This window comes from Ananas comosus, linkage group 23, assembly GCF_001540865.1.
Source record: "Ananas comosus cultivar F153 linkage group 23, ASM154086v1, whole genome shotgun sequence".
NCBI classification, from domain to species: Eukaryota; Viridiplantae; Streptophyta; class Magnoliopsida; order Poales; family Bromeliaceae; genus Ananas; species Ananas comosus.
Genome location: NC_033643.1, coordinates 425,677 through 442,006, shown reverse-complemented (window position 1 = coordinate 442,006; position 16,330 = coordinate 425,677). Strand labels below are relative to the sequence as shown.

The 16,330-nt window shown below is 40.0% G+C and overlaps 3 protein-coding genes across 5 annotated transcripts; 1 reads left to right on the top strand and 2 right to left on the bottom strand.

Moving 5' to 3' along the window:
• LOC109728153 (delta-1-pyrroline-5-carboxylate synthase-like) lies at window positions 698-8,932 on the top strand. 3 transcript variants are annotated; one of them, XM_020258502.1, is made up of 21 exons: window positions 698-1,059; window positions 1,702-1,773; window positions 1,873-1,976; window positions 2,078-2,180; window positions 2,279-2,440; window positions 3,132-3,409; window positions 3,765-3,915; window positions 4,121-4,285; window positions 4,456-4,533; window positions 4,651-4,740; window positions 5,378-5,464; window positions 5,559-5,645; window positions 5,729-5,825; window positions 5,988-6,091; window positions 6,454-6,529; window positions 7,131-7,281; window positions 7,414-7,482; window positions 7,856-7,922; window positions 8,016-8,086; window positions 8,222-8,296; window positions 8,683-8,932. In XM_020258502.1, coding segments are annotated over exons 1-21 (2,148 nt in total). In that variant the 5' UTR covers window positions 698-999; the 3' UTR covers window positions 8,684-8,932. The 3 variants fall into 3 exon arrangements, with proteins under 3 accessions (XP_020114091.1, XP_020114090.1, XP_020114092.1); XM_020258501.1 differs by having other exon boundaries at window positions 699-1,059; window positions 8,678-8,932; XM_020258503.1 differs by lacking the exons at window positions 698-1,059; window positions 1,702-1,773 and having other exon boundaries at window positions 2,317-2,440; window positions 8,678-8,932.
• On the bottom strand, window positions 9,971-12,503 carry LOC109727767 (pentatricopeptide repeat-containing protein At3g46790, chloroplastic). The gene has a single exon (XM_020257944.1). It carries the CDS (start codon window positions 12,322-12,324, stop codon window positions 10,351-10,353), a length of 1,974 nt encoding a protein of 657 aa, XP_020113533.1. The 5' UTR covers window positions 12,325-12,503; the 3' UTR covers window positions 9,971-10,350.
• On the bottom strand, window positions 13,220-14,306 carry LOC109728222 (extensin-1). The gene has a single exon (XM_020258585.1). The coding sequence runs from the start codon at window positions 14,265-14,267 to the stop codon at window positions 13,431-13,433; it is 837 nt and encodes a 278-aa protein (XP_020114174.1). The 5' UTR covers window positions 14,268-14,306; the 3' UTR covers window positions 13,220-13,430.

Genomic DNA, 16,330 nt, shown 5'->3' with positions numbered 1-16,330 from the left:
TCTTTTTTACACAATTACATGGGTGCTAACTAATTAAGATAGGTGCTCCGTTGGGGCTCCGGCGCCACAGCGGAGAAAATCATCATATGGGGCTCCGGCGCCCCGCTTCGTGATTTCCTCCACGTCGACGACCTCGCCGACGCCCTTGTCTTCCTCATGGACGGCTACTCCGACCTCGACCACGTCAACGTCGGCAGTGGCGCTGAGATCGCCATCCGCGACCTCGCCAAGATGGTCCGCGACGTAGTCGGCTTCCAGGGCGAGATCGTCTGGGACCCCACCAAGCCTACAAGGCCAAGGCGGAGAGGCGTATGCAGAGGGGTTGAGGCGGAGCAGGTAGGGAGGGGCTGGGGCGGAGGTGGGTGGAGTTCTACGAGGCCGAGGCAGAGAGGCGTACGCGGAGAGGTTGAAGCGGAGCGGGTGGGAAGGGGTAGGGGAGGCGGAGAGGCGTACGCGGAGGGGTTGAGGCGGAGCGGGTGGTGAGGGATTGAGGCGGAGAAGGAAAAAAAAAAAAAAGAGAGAGAGAGAGAGAAAGAAAAGGAATAAAGGTATTTTCGTCCGATGGCGAAAAATTTAATCCAAATCTGTAAAATTAAAAAATATGACCCAGTTTTACAAAAGCTTAAAATTTATTAAATTTTTTATGCAAATTGACCTTCAAGTTCAAATATAGTTTGCTGCGGACGTGAAGCGGAACTATTATTATATGCGTCGTTGAACAATCTGTGAATGGAAAAAGGACTTCTATTTGGAAATTGGACACTCGAAGTTGCCATGGTGCTCTTGGTCCACGCAAAACATGACTCTATCCCGTAGACCACAGCCGCCTCTCTTTCCCCCCTGTTCACTGGTATACTATAAAACGCAGATCGTGAGCCGGTGAGGGCCAGGATACAGAGGAGAGAGATAGGCTTCGTCTCTAATCGCCGCACCTCCTCCGCTCCTTCGGTGGCGGAGAGAGAAAGAGAGAGAGAGAGAAAGAGAGAGAGAGCGTCGAAAATGGCGGCCATGGATCCCACTCGAGCTTTTATCAAGGATGTGAAGCGCGTTATCATCAAAGTTCGCTTCTTCATCTCCTTCCCCCTCCCATTTTTTATTTTTGAATCTCTTCTACTTGTTAGATCTCTTTATTTCCCATTTTTTGGGGGATATTTTGAGTTGTTTTAGTTCGTTGCTTATTAAAGTTTAGATTTTGAGTTAGTAATAGGCGCTAATGACTCGGTTTTAATTTTTCTTTCCTCTAATAGTAATGGTTTTTTTGTTCAACCGACCTCTGAAATGTAGCTTACTCTGTTCATTTTGAAGCATTAGATATGCTTTAATTGGCTGTAGTGATTGGAAATAAATACTCATAGTTTCAGTAAGAGTGGATTTTTGCGTGAAAAATTGTAACTTTTTGCCCAAAATAATATCTTTGAAAGTACTTTCCTGTGCTAGATGTGTAATATTTATTAAGGTTTTTTTTTTTCCCTCCCAAATCCGACCTGGTCTGATTCTGGGAGTATCTGGATGTTCCAATAATGGGCATTCTTCACCACCCCAAAAAATTTAAAAAATCAATTGATTTCCTGTGAAAGATTTATCTACATGTACTACTTATAATTTCCTCCATTGTTTGGTATATTATTTGTTATGTTTCTCTTAATGTTTTAACTCTCTTTTATTTTTCTCCAAGTCATTTGTTTTATTTGTAAATTGTAGGTCGGGACCGCTGTTGTTACTAGAACAGAGGGGAGATTGGCTCTGGGAAGACTTGGTGCCCTATGTGAACAGGTATTCAATGTTGCAGTCATTTCGACTTCTTTCTAAGTTGCTTCTTTTGTGAGGACGAAGCTTTTTGTGCACTCCTGAATAGAATGAGACGATCTTCAGGTTAAAGAGCTCAATTCTCGAGGTTTTGAGGTGATTTTGGTCACTTCCGGTGCCGTTGGTGTCGGGCGGCAGAGGCTTAGATACAGAAGGCTTCTCAATAGCAGGTTTCAAATAGTGAAGAGGATAATTTTCAAACTTGATTTCATTTTTCAAAATTTGATTGAGTTTGCTTGATTAAATCTATGAAAATTGCCGAATGCCCCAGCTTTTCTGATCTCCAGAAGCCACAAGTAGAGCTGGATGGAAAAGCATGCGCGGCTGTCGGTCAGAATGGCTTAATGGCTCTTTATGATGCTTTATTCAGTCAGGTGCAAACATATCTTATTTGTTTCTTGCTGAGATGATATGCATTTACAGTTCGTCTTTACTTCTTTTTGGATACATATTTGTGTAACTTTCTGTGCAGCTCGATGTGACATCGTCTCAACTTCTTGTGACCGATAGTGATTTCAAGGATCCAGATTTCAGGATGCAGCTTTCTGAAACCGTCAACTCATTATTAGCACTTAGAGTTATTCCTGTGTTCAATGAAAATGATGCAATCAGTACTAGGAAAGCTCCTTACGAGGTATGCTTACTGTGATCCTTCACCTGAGCACGTGGATTGCTGTCATTGGACTAATAATTACATTATAGAGAACTAGACTTAGTTGCATACTTCATTTTCGGTACACTACGCTGGGAGGAAGTAGTTTTTTTGTTTTGTAGATGATGTTTTAATGTTATTGCATGTCATTGTAAGTACTGATTCCACAGGATACTTACAAGCTTGTTATTCTACTAATGTAATTAGGCTTGCGTTCTTGTGTGCAACAGCTTCATGTTCTCTTCAGAATAAATTATCATGAGGAATTGTGCTCTTTGAGCTTGCTTGCCCAAAATCTTATAGAAGATAGGTTTTCTATACCAAGGTTTGTCCATTCCAAATAGATCAACCTTGGGATTTGTTGGAAAATTTTCAACCAGTTAGTTGTTTTGGGTGTGATAGCGGCACTGGTTCGGGATGTCTTATTTGCCTTTTCTGGTCTAACATATGTTCGCTAAATGTCAAGTTGGTTTCATTCCCAGTTGATAATCTATAGAAATTTAGTAATTTTGAGCTCTCCATGACTGCATCATATTTGTTTACTGCTGAGCATTCTTAGCTAGATCTGCTTATGGAAGAAAAATAAAAGGTTTCAGTACTGTCTTTTGTTGATGGTCATTCTGAAGAATTTTTGCAATATGCTGCTTTACCCAAAAGCTTTTTCAATTGGCAGGATTCCTCTGGCATCTTCTGGGATAATGACAGTTTAGCAGCTCTACTGGCCATGGAATTAAAAGCTGATCTTCTCATTTTGCTGAGTGATGTGGAAGGCCTCTACAGTGGCCCGCCTAGTGAACCTCAATCAAAGATTATTCATACGTATGTGAAAGAAAAGCATCATGGTGAGATTACATTTGGGGACAAGTCAAGGGTAGGAAGAGGGGGCATGACTGCTAAAGTAAAGGCTGCAATCTATTCTGCATCGGCTGGCACTCCTGTTGTAATTACAAGGTATGTTATCATCTTCAATCTCAAAATGCTTATTTTCTATTGTAATAGGTATTAATAGTGCTTATTAACAATATGTCCTCCTTGATCATGTAGTATACAGCGAAGTGGAGTTATCTTTTAAACTATAACCCAACTCTTGTTAATTTTCAAGCGGCAAGGCGCCATAATTAAATCTGAATTTAGATATGTGGTATTAAGGGAAGCGACTGTCTTGAATTGATGAAGGCGGGGGTAGCTGGAGACAGCCCTAACCTATAGCATTTTTACATAAGTGGCTTGTATATTCTCCTTTTCAAATTGCAGTACTAAAAAAGTTATACCCTAGCATTTTGACTTTGGTTCTTTGTTTATGAAGTGGTTTCGCCACTGATAGCATAACGAAAGTACTTAAAGGAGAGAGAGTTGGCACCCTCTTCCATCAGGATGCAAGTTTATGGGCATTACCTAATGAAGTTAGTGCACGTGAGATGGCAGTTTCTGCAAGAGAATGTTCCAGGCGTCTGCAGGTGCATTTAATGAAGTGAACTGCATTATTTATTCATTTTCCAGCACCAAACACTCCTTTGCCATAATTCGTGCATAGTTCCATTTTTAATTGTTTGATATCTGTTTTAATTATTTTGTCTTGGTAGTGAAATTACATTCGTAGATTGTTCTTGAATATCCAACTTGCCTAATCGTTTGTGCTTTTTGTCCCTTTTCCCCTTCAAGAGTGTTTCATCAGAAGAGCGCAAGAAGATATTGCTGGACATTGCTGACGCCCTAGAGGCGAATGAAAAATTAATCAGAACTGAAAATGAATCTGATATTGCTGCTGCACAACAAGCTGGAATAGAGAAATCTTTGATTTCTAGATTGACTCTAAAGCCTGGAAAGGTAGTTCCCCCATGTCTTTCTTTATTCCATTGTGATATGTCTATCCAATCAATTTGACCAGTATTGACTATATTATTCTCTGCAGAAATTTGTTATGTTTACCTGCCCCCCTTTCTTCTTTGATACGTTGCTTTTGAACTGCCTTAAATTGATTCTTCATCATTTGACAGATATCCAGCCTTGCAAAGTCAATACGTGTACTTGCAAATATGGTAGACCCAATTGGCCAGATATTGAAGAGAACAGAGGCAAGAGCTTAGTTGTCCATCTTGAAATTAAAATGATAGAAATTAAATTTATGGAATTTTCTAGATTTTGTGACAGTTATGAATTTGTTTAAACTCTAAGGTGCATAGCTTACTCAGCTTGCAGATGGGCTTATCTTAGAGAAGACATCGTGCCCCTTGGGTGTTCTCCTGATTGTTTTTGAGTCCCGCCCTGATGCCTTAGTTCAGGTAAAATAGAGTTTTCTGTCTTGATTGTGCTTCTTTAGTCTTTTTAATTTGTATTTACCATGGTAATGAGAGTGCTAAAACAATGATTAACTTCTTTAGCATGCATAACTGGGGATTTAGGAAAGATGAAGTTGCAGTAAATATTCTTTTATCTGCTCTAATAAAGAAACAGTAAAACTTGCTTAACTTTTTTAAGTAGAGAAGTTGAGCAAGGTGTAATCTTCTCGCGAGGAGGAGGATATTAAAAGCTTATCAGAATATTATTTAGTTCTTGTTTCCGACTTTTAACAGCAGGATTTAATTGAGACAAACAGAACTGCAAATGACCAATGTGATGTGCTTTAGAAATTAAGGACTTTCAGCACTTTGTGTACAATTACCTGAATATTTATTGTAGCCTTTTGATAATTTCGGTAATTGAACTATTTGGTCATTGAAAATGGTAGTCAGGCCAAGCATTCTTGGTTTTCTTTGGGTTATGTTACCTTTATATTGATCATTATGTTGGTTATTAATTGGTAATCGTTACTCTTAAGCTCACTGTCCTTGTAATGGGAAAAGCTTAAGAACTTTCTTATTATCATTTTTCCTTGTACCTCTTTCATCTTATGTTTTCTCTTCTCGTCTGATGCAATAGATTGCATCTTTAGCAGTTCGAAGTGGGAACGGGCTTCTCTTGAAAGGTGGGAAGGAAGCCATGAGATCCAATGCAATATTACATAAGGTTTTTTTTTTTTTTTTTTTTTGGAACCAGCTTCATTTCCTAATAGTCTGCGAACTTAAATTTACGTATTTCAACTTCCCCAAATTTTGTTTAGGTCATTTGTGGGGCAATTCCAAGCACTGTAGGTGACAAGCTTATTGGTCTTGTAACATCAAGAGATGAAATTCCTGATTTACTGAAGGTTAGCTTGGCTTATAATTAATTCTGCCTCTGATTATCTATTAAAGTTTTGGAGTCTAAGCACATAGAGCACCATAATTGCAGCTTGATGATGTGATTGATCTTGTTATTCCAAGAGGAAGTAATAAGCTTGTTTCTCAAATCAAAGCGTCAACCAAGATTCCTGTTTTAGGTCACGCTGGTATGGCAAATGCTTCTTTCTAAGAATTACCTAATTCAACATACAAAGCTCAATTTGAGTGATATTGCCATAAGCTATCTTTTGATTCTTTTCTCCCTTTCTTTTGGTTCGGTTTTTATGACATAAAAACGATTTACTAAAGTTGCTGAGATTACATTGCAGATGGCATTTGTCATGTCTACATTGACAGATCGGCTGACATGGATATGGCAAAACGCATTGTATTGGATGCAAAGACGGACTATCCTGCGGCCTGCAATGCTGTGGTACTTCCTGATTTTCTCCATTTTAAGGAGACGAGATTACTTTTTCAACTATGTCGCTTGTTGTCGATTTGGTTAATGGATAGCCTTTTGCCTGTCATATGTATAGGTGGTTTCTATCTTGTAAATTAACTCATGCAGGCTTCCTTGTTCCTTGTGTTTTTAATCAACTTATTTTCAATGACTTTCTCTTTATTGATGAAATCTGATATTGTATTTTTGAGAAAATCTGTTATTGCACTGTTGTCCCTTTCTCAACATTCAAGATTATATTATCCTCACATTTGATGATTACGTATTTTGTAGAGCATTATGCTATAAAACTTAGTTGATATTTTCTTTCTTTGTATGTGTGTTACGTGCAGGAAACGCTTCTTATTCATAAGGATCTGTTGAAGACTGAGGGCCTTAACGATATACTACTGGAGCTTAAAACAGAAGGTTTGATTTGCAACTTTAAGCTCACAGTTCTACCAACACTAATAAGCAAAAAAATATTTAACCAATTGGTGTCCAGTGCCAAAAGTTTTGTTATGTGGCATTGTTTTTGAAATTCAAAAGGCTCCATGTGCATGGAAGGGATTCCAAAAAGTTTTCTATGCCGTATATTTACAATTTTATAGCTTTTTTGCAAATAATTGTGACATTTTGAGAAAAGACTTCGAAGTAATTGCGGATAATGAGACTTGACCGGCATTCAAGTTATTTAGACTTGAACACCTGTCAAGTCTAAACAAGTTGGCAGGCATGCTTTTCATCATTTTGGGAATTGGTACACTATAAATTGGAAGATTTTTGTTGCATACTAGTATTTTTTTTTAGTCAACCGCATTTTAAGTATTTCTTTCTTTGAAGTAAATGAAAGGTCGTTCATAGATATACAAAAATCTAGAGGGGCTTTCTATGCTTCAAATCCAGTTAGAAGGAATGAGCACCAGCTGCCCTCCCCTCGTACACATAAACACACAAGCTCGCAGCCCAGACAACGTGTAATTGATGCACGTCCAACTCTATATGCAATGTGATCTGAATGCCCTTGCAGGAGTTGCTCTTTATGGTGGACCTAGAGCAAGTGATGAGTTGGGTATTCCAAAGGCAAAATCACTCCATCACGAATATAACTCAATGGCTTGCACACTTGAAATTGTCGACGATGTACACACCGCGATCGACCATATACATCGTTACGGAAGGTGCTCCTTAGCATGTTTTTATATCTTGCAATCAACCATATTCCCTTTAGTTGCCAGTGTGTGAAAGAATATCTATTTTCGAGCACTTTTTTTCAAAGAATAATCCATTTCTCTGTTTTCTTTTTCTCTTAGCGCACATACTGATTGTATAGTTGCAGAAGATCTTAAGGTTGCAGACATCTTCCTCCATCAAGTTGACAGGTACTTAATTTCTTTCTTTATAGGATTGTGATGCGTAAGAAGAGGTTGATTTTCTCCACTGCAGTAATCGTCAATTTTCTCTTGGATATGTCCTGTACTTGTCTTTGTGGCTTGGAATCTTGTGATTTGTTACACATCAAATTTTGCCAATTATCTGATTTAACTCAAGTATCAGCTTCCGCCTGCGGGGGGGGGGGTGTGTGGGGTGGGTATATATATCATGTTGAGTTGGCATATATAATGGCCGCTATCTTGTACGTTTGAAAACTTAATATTCATGTTAATTTTTTGTGAATTAAGCTCCATTTTCTTCTTCTATTTCTCTTGAGATAATTAAGGCAGATGATTTTTTTTTCTTCTCCCCCTTAAACAGTGCTGCAGTGTTCCATAATGCTAGCACGAGGTTCTGTGATGGGGCTCGTTTTGGATTAGGTGCAGAGGTACTTAAATTTCAAGTTTGGTTCCTCATTTCTTAGCAACTTACTACTGTATTAGTTCTTTAGTATATTGAATAGTGTAAATGGCTTAAATAGGTCGGCATAAGCACTAGTAGGATTCATGCTCGAGGTCCTGTTGGTGTTGAAGGGTTGCTGACGACTAGATGGTATGCCTAATTCCTTTAATTTTTGGTCCTTGAATATTCGTTTTGCATAGTAGTCTCCACCTTATTCTTGAGACAAGCAGCAGCAAATGGAGAATTCTGATATTTGCTTAATGATGTCATATCCACTACATGTAGGATTTTGAGAGGAAGCGGACAAGTAGTGAATGGTGACCAAGGGGTTGTGTACACCCACAATAATCTTCCACTGTAGTAAGTCTCAGTAATCATCGCTCTGATGCTTTTCTTCATTCGTTATGATTTATCTGTTTATTTTGGTGCATCGTTGTATGCACATCCTTTATTTTTAATAAATTATATGATGAATGAATATGGTAACAAACTCTTTATGTCTCAATGGAGATTTTCAGTCAATAAATGGGCACTCTTATCATTTTTTTAGTTTCATGTACTCTTATTAAATTTTTATACTTGATATCTAACATTAGCAACTCTTACCAACTTTGGAAATCAAAGTTTAGAACCTGTTAAAAGTGAAAATATCCTCCTGCACTTTGTTAAAGTGCTGCATAGTTTTACTGTTCATTACCTGCTTGATCCTGAAGCTTAACATTGTACCATTTTACTTGTCAGGGCAGAGCGAGGATATTTTTCTGCAGCAGTATTTCCTGACTGATACAAGTGGAATATTTCGAATTTCTCTAGCTTTTTCTTCAGGTCTCTTGAAGTTCCATGAGTCGCAGTTTTTTTTTTTTTTTTTTTAATTGAACGGGATTGTATCCTTTGAGAAACTTCTTGTCGAAGTCCCATACACTTGGTTATTGTGTATTTTTTAAGAATAGCACATTAATTATATAATTGATTGTGACTCTCTTTGTAGTTTATAAATCAGCATTCCTGCGAAAACTTCTCAACAGAACTTTCAGAAGTGTGATAAATCGAGCATGCACATGGAAAGAAGTTAAAGGGGGTGTTTGGTCTAGCTTTTAAAAAACGCTTTTGGGTTGAAAAGTAATTTTCGGCTCAATAGAGCGTTTGGCAACCTCATTTTTAAAATCTGATTCTGCGTTTTAGAATCAGAAAACTGATTTTGAAGGCCCAAAATCAGAAGCAGAAAAAAGCTGCTTTTTGAAATTTGATTCTAATTTTGGACTCAAACTTCAATTTTTATTACTTAAAAATTTAAATTTTAAATTTTAGAAAATAGATTTCAAACTTTAAATTTTAAAATTTAATTTTTAAATTTTAAATTTTAACTTTAGATTTCATAATTATTTATATTTTTAAATTTAAATTTAAATTTTTAAGTAATTTTTAAATTTCAAATTTTTAAGTAATTTTTAAATTTCAAATTTACTTTTAAATTTTAAATTTTAAATTTCATAATTATTTATATTTTTAAATTTATATTTATATTTTTAAATTTTAAATTTCATAATTATTGTAATTTTTAATTTTAAAATTATTTTTTAAATTAAAATATCAAATTTTAAATTTTGTACAATTTTAAAATTTTAAAATTTTAATTTTAATTCAAATTTAAATTTAGATTTTAAATTATTTTAAAATAAAATTTAATAAAAATATTAATTTATGCAAACATCAAAAAAATTTTGCCAAACAGTTTTTCAAAATCACTTCAAAAAAATAATTTTCATCTAACCTTAGCCAAACGCTCTATAGCTTTTAACCAAAATCATTCTCTAAACTAAAATCACTTTTTCAAAAATCACCTTTTCAGAAGCTAGGCCAAACGGGCCCTTTGTCTCTAACTGCTAATAAATAACAGACTTGGCTAATGCAAATAGGTATAGGAATGAGATCCTGCCTATTTTAACAACAAATTTTACCAACATAAGCAGCTAAAATTTATAGGGCTTTCTCATTTTGAGTCTAGGATAAATGATTAAGAAAGAGTGCGGTGCATCGGAAAAGGATTGCTGAACATAAATTGCATGATTTGGCAAATTACCAGCTGCGGTATAACAGCAGGCAAGCAGAGTTCTCTATGTAGACGACAACTTATGAATGTATGCTTTGATCGTGGGATGATACTACAGCTCCAAATTTAGGATTAAGTTTTCACGTACCTTTGACCTGATATCTATTTCTGCAGATTAATATTAAAAGGGACTTTACAACAGGTTCTTCATAAGAAATCTGAATACCCAGTTAGGTGTGAACAACATTTTACAACCTCAAAAAGTTGGCGACCGAATGCGAAAGCTGTGTATCTTTCTTCATGTCAGAAATAAACACAATACGGGAAGACCAATGATTTGGGAGTGTTTTCCACATCGCCTGATTCACCAGTAATCCCGACAAGAACAAACACCGTCTTTGAAGTGGTGGAACCGGTTCACATCTCTAACAAGTATCTCCCGACTAGCAAACCTCGAAATGAACTTGGTCACAGAATGGCAATCCTCACATAACCTCAAATTCTTGGTGATCCTAATGACTTCACCTTTACCACTGTTAATAAGCCCAAATGCAACAGCCAACTTCTCACTGTGACCCAATAAAATCCTTTCTTTCTCTTCGTGATCGAGATCATACAAAACAACCTTAGTATTCGGGACATAACCATCCTTCTTCATCTCCATTACCAGTTGAATCAACAGAGCATGAAGCTGCTCGATTTGTGGGTTCAATTCATCGACTGAGACAAATGAATATATCTTCTTCTTCACCTCAATCCAGCTGCAGCCTGGAACCTTTTCGAGGCTGCGTTCTTCTAGAAGCTTCTTAACCCTACCAACTTCTTCCCACAACTTCGCTTCTGCATAAATATCAGCTAAGAGCACATAGTTCCCTGCATTCGTCGGCTCGAGTTCAAATAGATGGGTGCAAGCCATTTCCGCGAGCTCTACTCTACCATGAATTCTACAAGCTCCAAGTAGTGATCCCCAAACTTTAGGGCTCGGTTCAATACGCATTTCTTTAATAATCTCAGCAGCTTCATCTAACCTCCCAGCTCGACCTAACAGATCGACCATGCAAGCATAGTGTTCTGCACGCGGCGTCAAACCGTAAACTTGGCTCATCGAATCAAACAATCTCTTTCCTTCTTCCACGAGTCCAGAATGGCTACACGCACCCAAAACACTGACAAAAGTAATAGAACTCGGTTTAATTCCCGACTCGACCATTTCTTCAAACACCTGAATGGCTTTCGCGCCAAAACCAAGGCTGCCGTATCCGGAGATTATCGAATTCCAGGAGACCACATCCCTTCGGCCGCTCATAGAATCAAAGAGGCGTAACGCGGTGTTTAGGCTTCCACATTTCATGTACATCGCGATTAGTGCATTGAACACTGATAGAATTGAATCAAGCCCCTTCCTGAGGATATAAGCATGCATGATCTTTCCCTGTCCGAGAGCTGCCAAGCCTGCGGAAGCTTGTAACGCGCTAACCATGGTGACCGAGTTAGGGCTCACATCGGGCTCGCTCACCATCATCTGGTAGAAGAGGTCCAGGGCATCAAAGGGCCGTTCGTTCTTCGCGCGGCAGGCGATCATAGCCGTCCACGAGACCACGTTCCGCTCAGGCATTTCGTCGAACACGCGCTCGGCGTAGGAGACGAGGCCGAGCTTGGCGTAGCAGTCGACGAGCGTCGTACCCACGTGGACCCGCGACTCGAATCCACGTCGTACGGCGTGGCCGTGGATCTCCCGGACCCGGTCGGCGGCGAGGGGCGGGTGCGACGAGGAGGCGATGCACGCCTTGAGCGCGTGCGAGTAGGTGAAGCTATCCATGGCCACGCCGCGGCGGCCCATCTCGCGTAGCAGCGCGAGCGCCTCCTCGGCGACGTCGGCGAGGGCGAGCGCCTTGAGGAGCGCGTTCCACACGAAGATGGTCTTCTCGGGCGTTTCGTCGAACACGTTGCGGGCGTCGTCGAGTGCGCCGAGGTGGGCGTACATGTCGATGAGCTTGGTGGCGAGGAAGGGGTCCCGGTCGAACCCGTCCTCGACGAGGCGGCGGTGCACGGCGGCGCCGAGCGCGGCGGCGTTGCGGCGGGCGCAGGCGAGGATGAGGGCCTCGTAGGTGCGCTGCGTGGGGTGGCGCTCCTGGGGGAGGAGGTGGAGAGCGCGGTGGAGGTCGCCATTGTTGCATAGGGATTGGATGATGTGGTTGTAGTCCGCGGAGGCGGAGGTGGGGGTGGTGGGGGAGAGGGAGGAGAGGGTTTTGAAGGAGAGGAGGTGAGAGCACGGAGAAGGGAGTTTGGGAGGGAGAGGGAATGGGCGAAGAGAAGGGTGGGCGTACGAAGCCACCATTTGGGAAAGCGCTTTTGGGGACTTCACCGCGATTGGTTTATGCTACTCGGAATAAGGGAGGCGTTATTCGGGAATAGAGGGCCGGGGCGGATAACATACTATTCCAAAATGAGGACGGATAGTAGTGGTCTAGCGGACGAGGGAAGAGCCGATGATATTAAACCGAAGTCGGCATTGCAAGCAGCTTCGTCGCCGACTTCTTCTTAAAGAGTCGAATACTCGATCAGTTTGGACTCAAAAACCCATACTCTGGGCCGAGCCATATGTATAAATTGGCCTATACGAAATGGGTCACTAAACCAGAAAGCCAAGTGGGCCTAGTTGTGGCCCAGTTATAATTAACCGATCAACCAAAGCTTTCACTTTGACGGGTAATCCAATCCATTCATCTGAATCTGCCATGTAATTTAAACCATAGATGAGCAAAAATGTGCAAAAATGTAATTTAGTAATTAATACTACACAACCATGATTTAAACCCTGAACTTTTTTTTTTATTATTTTTTTGACGGACGCTCAAGATTTTTATATTTTCAATTCAAGTAATTTCAATGAAGTTGCTGTTTAATTCAATAAAATCTTCTATTGAAACTAAAAATTTCTAGGTGTTATCATCTGTTCATGAACCATAAGAATGCTTTTTTTTTTGTGGCATAATCTCATCGTCGTTATTCAATTTACTCTGATATATACTAACTGATTGTTTGCATCTACAATTTAAAACCATGAACCTTTTTTCTTGTATATATATATAGGAGAGTAACTTAACTTGTATGAAACTAAACACACACACACACACACACATTTTAACCCAGCAGTGGCTAGCTTATTTTGCATGAACTTCATCATATTTCACAATTTACTCTTCTAATAATCAGCAGTAAGGTAAGCTTGAAAATCTCTTTATCTCATAGCCTTATTCGTTGAGAAAACTACGTACGTACGACGTGGAACATCGATGCATATATTGCATGCAAAGTTTAAAAAGGTACAGAGCTTCTTGCTTCTAAACCAAGCATATTCATTCCAAAAAGCTAAATACTATATGATATGATATAACCCAGAAGTTGAGAACATGGTAAAGCTACACATCTTCAATAAGCCTCCTACAGATGCGGCGACGGCGGCGGTGGCGATTTCACGTACACTGGCAGTGCGTATCCCTGCGGTGGCGGCGGCGGCGGCGGCGGATTCAAGTAGAGGTGAGGTGGTGGGGGCTGTGATGAATAGTGCGTCGGTGGCGGATAAGCATGCTGAGGTGGCGGCTGTCTCTGCTGAGGTGGCGGATAATTATGATGAGGTGGCGGCTGTCTCTGCTGAGGTGGCGGATAATTATGATGAGTTGGCGGCTGTCTCTGCTCAGGTGGCGGATAAGCATGATGAGGTGGTGGATAAGTAAGCTGAGGTGGTGGCGGCTGATTCTGCTGAGGTGGCGGGTAAACATGATGAGGTGGCGGGTGTCGGTGCCTATGAGGGGGTGACAGGTGTCGGTGGTGTGGCGGCGGTGGATGTACTCTGTGCGGTGGCGGGTGCTTGTGGGATGGTGGTGGTTTATGATAAGGCGGCGGCGGCGGCGGCGGCGGCGCCGGCGGCGGATGTCGGTGCTGTGGAGGCGGTTGGACGTGGTGGGGTGGCGGCGGCGGTGAGAAATGCGGGGGTGAATATGGCGGTGGCGGTGACGAATAGTGCGGTGGCGGTGGCAGTTGCGTGTAATACGATAGTGGTGGCGGTGGCGGCCGTGCGTAATGCGGGAGCGGTGGTGGCGACGAATAGTGCGGTGACGGAGGCGACAAATGCGGTGGCGGTTGCGCATAATGCGGTGGTGGTGGCGGTGGCGGGGAGTTAGCATAATAAGGTGGATAGGATGTGGAAGAAACAGTGCTATGAGAGAGTGAGCCCTCCCACAGCATTGCCACTACTAGTAACCACAGCATGGTTCTCATCTCAACCGCTGCTCGATCTTAGTCACAATCCACAGAGAGACCCAGAGCATTGTCACTGGGTGTTTATATAGAGATAGGATCTACACGTACTATACTTACTCGTACGTACGTGTACTGTGTACATAATAATAATACAAATGATAAATACTACGTATACAAAATTGCACCGTATCCGGGGGCCCGGGACGCGTGACACATAAATGGCTTCCGCGTCTCCGCCAAGGACGAGGAGAGTTATGAATGATGAGGTTACTATAAATAAATGCGAGGTGGTGAGGCGTGGGTTTGCTTCGTAAGGAGAGAGGACTCACCCGTTCAGCGGTGTGGGTTCTACCTTCTAATTAAGGTTAATTCTCAATGGCCTCAAAACCCGGAAAGATGAGGTCATTTAGTTTGACCAGTTGCATATATGGACCAGAATATTAATTATTACCTTCACCTGCTCATCGATCCCTTAGACCAAACCGGAAAATCTCAAAATCTCCCTGCTTAATTGGTAATGCTTTTATTTTTGCTGCACCTTCGACACGTACAGCATTTAACAATTTTTTTCTTTTTCTTTTTTTTTTGGCTGAGAAAAAAAAAAATGCTATCCACAAGTTTTTTGTATATTAACACTATTTAATTAAACGGCAATTTATGAAATAATTGGTGATGGCTCACGGATGACGTACGTGGTGGATTTAGTTCAGCCAGTTTTCGCTCTGTGGGAAGAGCCAGAGTAATTCTCGTCGTGGTATATATTTCGAGGGGAATTGAATCTGATGGAGTAAATTAAATGGGTTAGGTGAGGCCTACTAATTAAATGCTCTGTTTAATTGTTTTTATTTTTTGTTGTTTATTTCCATGTCTATTAATTTTTGTGCTGGAGCTCTTTTTGAACTCCATAGTCGAATAAATCAGAAGCTCGAAATTGCACTCGTAGCAGATACGTACAAATGTGGACTCCCCCACCACCAGGGGACTTAAATGGTGTCTTCTGAACATCAGGCTAGCCTTCAATTCGAGGAGCCCCCAGTGGCGAGTGGCTTTTCCCAAACGCAAAGTTGAAAGTGCTTTTTCAAAAATTTTCCTGCCCTGGTGGTGTTTTATTTCTTTCTCGGAAAAATCTAAAAAATTAGTTTTTATAGTAATATTGTTTTTCAAAACTTGTATTTTTTAATGAAAAAAATTGGAAAATAAAAACACAACCTATCCTGAAATCTATAGAATTATTATTTTTTCAACTTAGTACTAAATAGACAGAAAAATATTTTATTAACCAAAAAACTATTTTCTGGCATATTTTATAGAAACCTGAACACTCTCTAATAAAAAATAAAAAGTGGTCTTCTAGGTTGCACTGATAACATGCTATTGTGCTTCAAACTAATCAAATCTTTTATTTTGATAGAAAAAAATTATGATAAGATAAATAAGATTAATTTAGAAGCAAATGTGATTGGTGGGGGACATAAAGCCTTGGCAGATTTGAGTTTCTGAAGTTTATTTTCGCATCTAATTTGCGCCGAAAATATCTAAATAGTTTTCAAACCTCGTCGAAACTCTCAGATAGCCTTCTAGGCTTTTTTTTAATAGAACTCTACAATTTGTAGAAATTGGGTGCAATATATTGATGGGTCCTAATGCCACATTTTAAAATTTTTCTTACAGTTTGAGACTGCCTAAGTAGACTTTAGCTTAAACTATTTAATAGTGACTATTATTTTGTTAATCCTAGCTTAACTAACCTTGATCGTTGGATTAGACCAAGTCTACTCAAATCTAAGTCCTAGCTAGCGGTGTGGTCACATGTATATTTTCGCCCTTTTTTTTTTTTGAAGCACTTAAAAGAGCGGTACATGTGAAAGCTTGCTTGTCCTTGGGAATCCTATGATCAAATTTCCAAAATTTTCAAACCATGATGAGTGGTCGGTGGGAATTAAATCACGGCATTAGTAATTCGTACATGGAAACTGCATGAGTCAGATGGACTACAGGTAAAAGCTAAAAATAGACCCAGGTAAGTCACACAAAAACGAGGGTGGTGAGTAATGAAGAAAAGAGTTATAACAATACATTTT

Excerpts from the sequence above, each read along its gene's own strand:
- LOC109728153 (XM_020258502.1), top strand. The coding sequence starts at position 1,000 with ATGGCGGCCATGGATCCCACTCGAGCTTTTATCAAGGATGTGAAGCGC. Across the intron at positions 5,465-5,558 it reads CCAATGCAATATTACATAAG|GTCATTTGTGGGGCAATTCC; the intron begins GTTTTTTTTTTT and ends AATTTTGTTTAG. Across the intron at positions 6,530-7,130 it reads ACTGGAGCTTAAAACAGAAG|GAGTTGCTCTTTATGGTGGA; the intron begins GTTTGATTTGCA and ends ATGCCCTTGCAG.
- LOC109727767 (XM_020257944.1), bottom strand. The coding sequence starts at position 12,324 with ATGGTGGCTTCGTACGCCCACCCTTCTCTTCGCCCATTCCCTCTCCCT.
- LOC109728222 (XM_020258585.1), bottom strand. The coding sequence starts at position 14,267 with ATGAGAACCATGCTGTGGTTACTAGTAGTGGCAATGCTGTGGGAGGGC.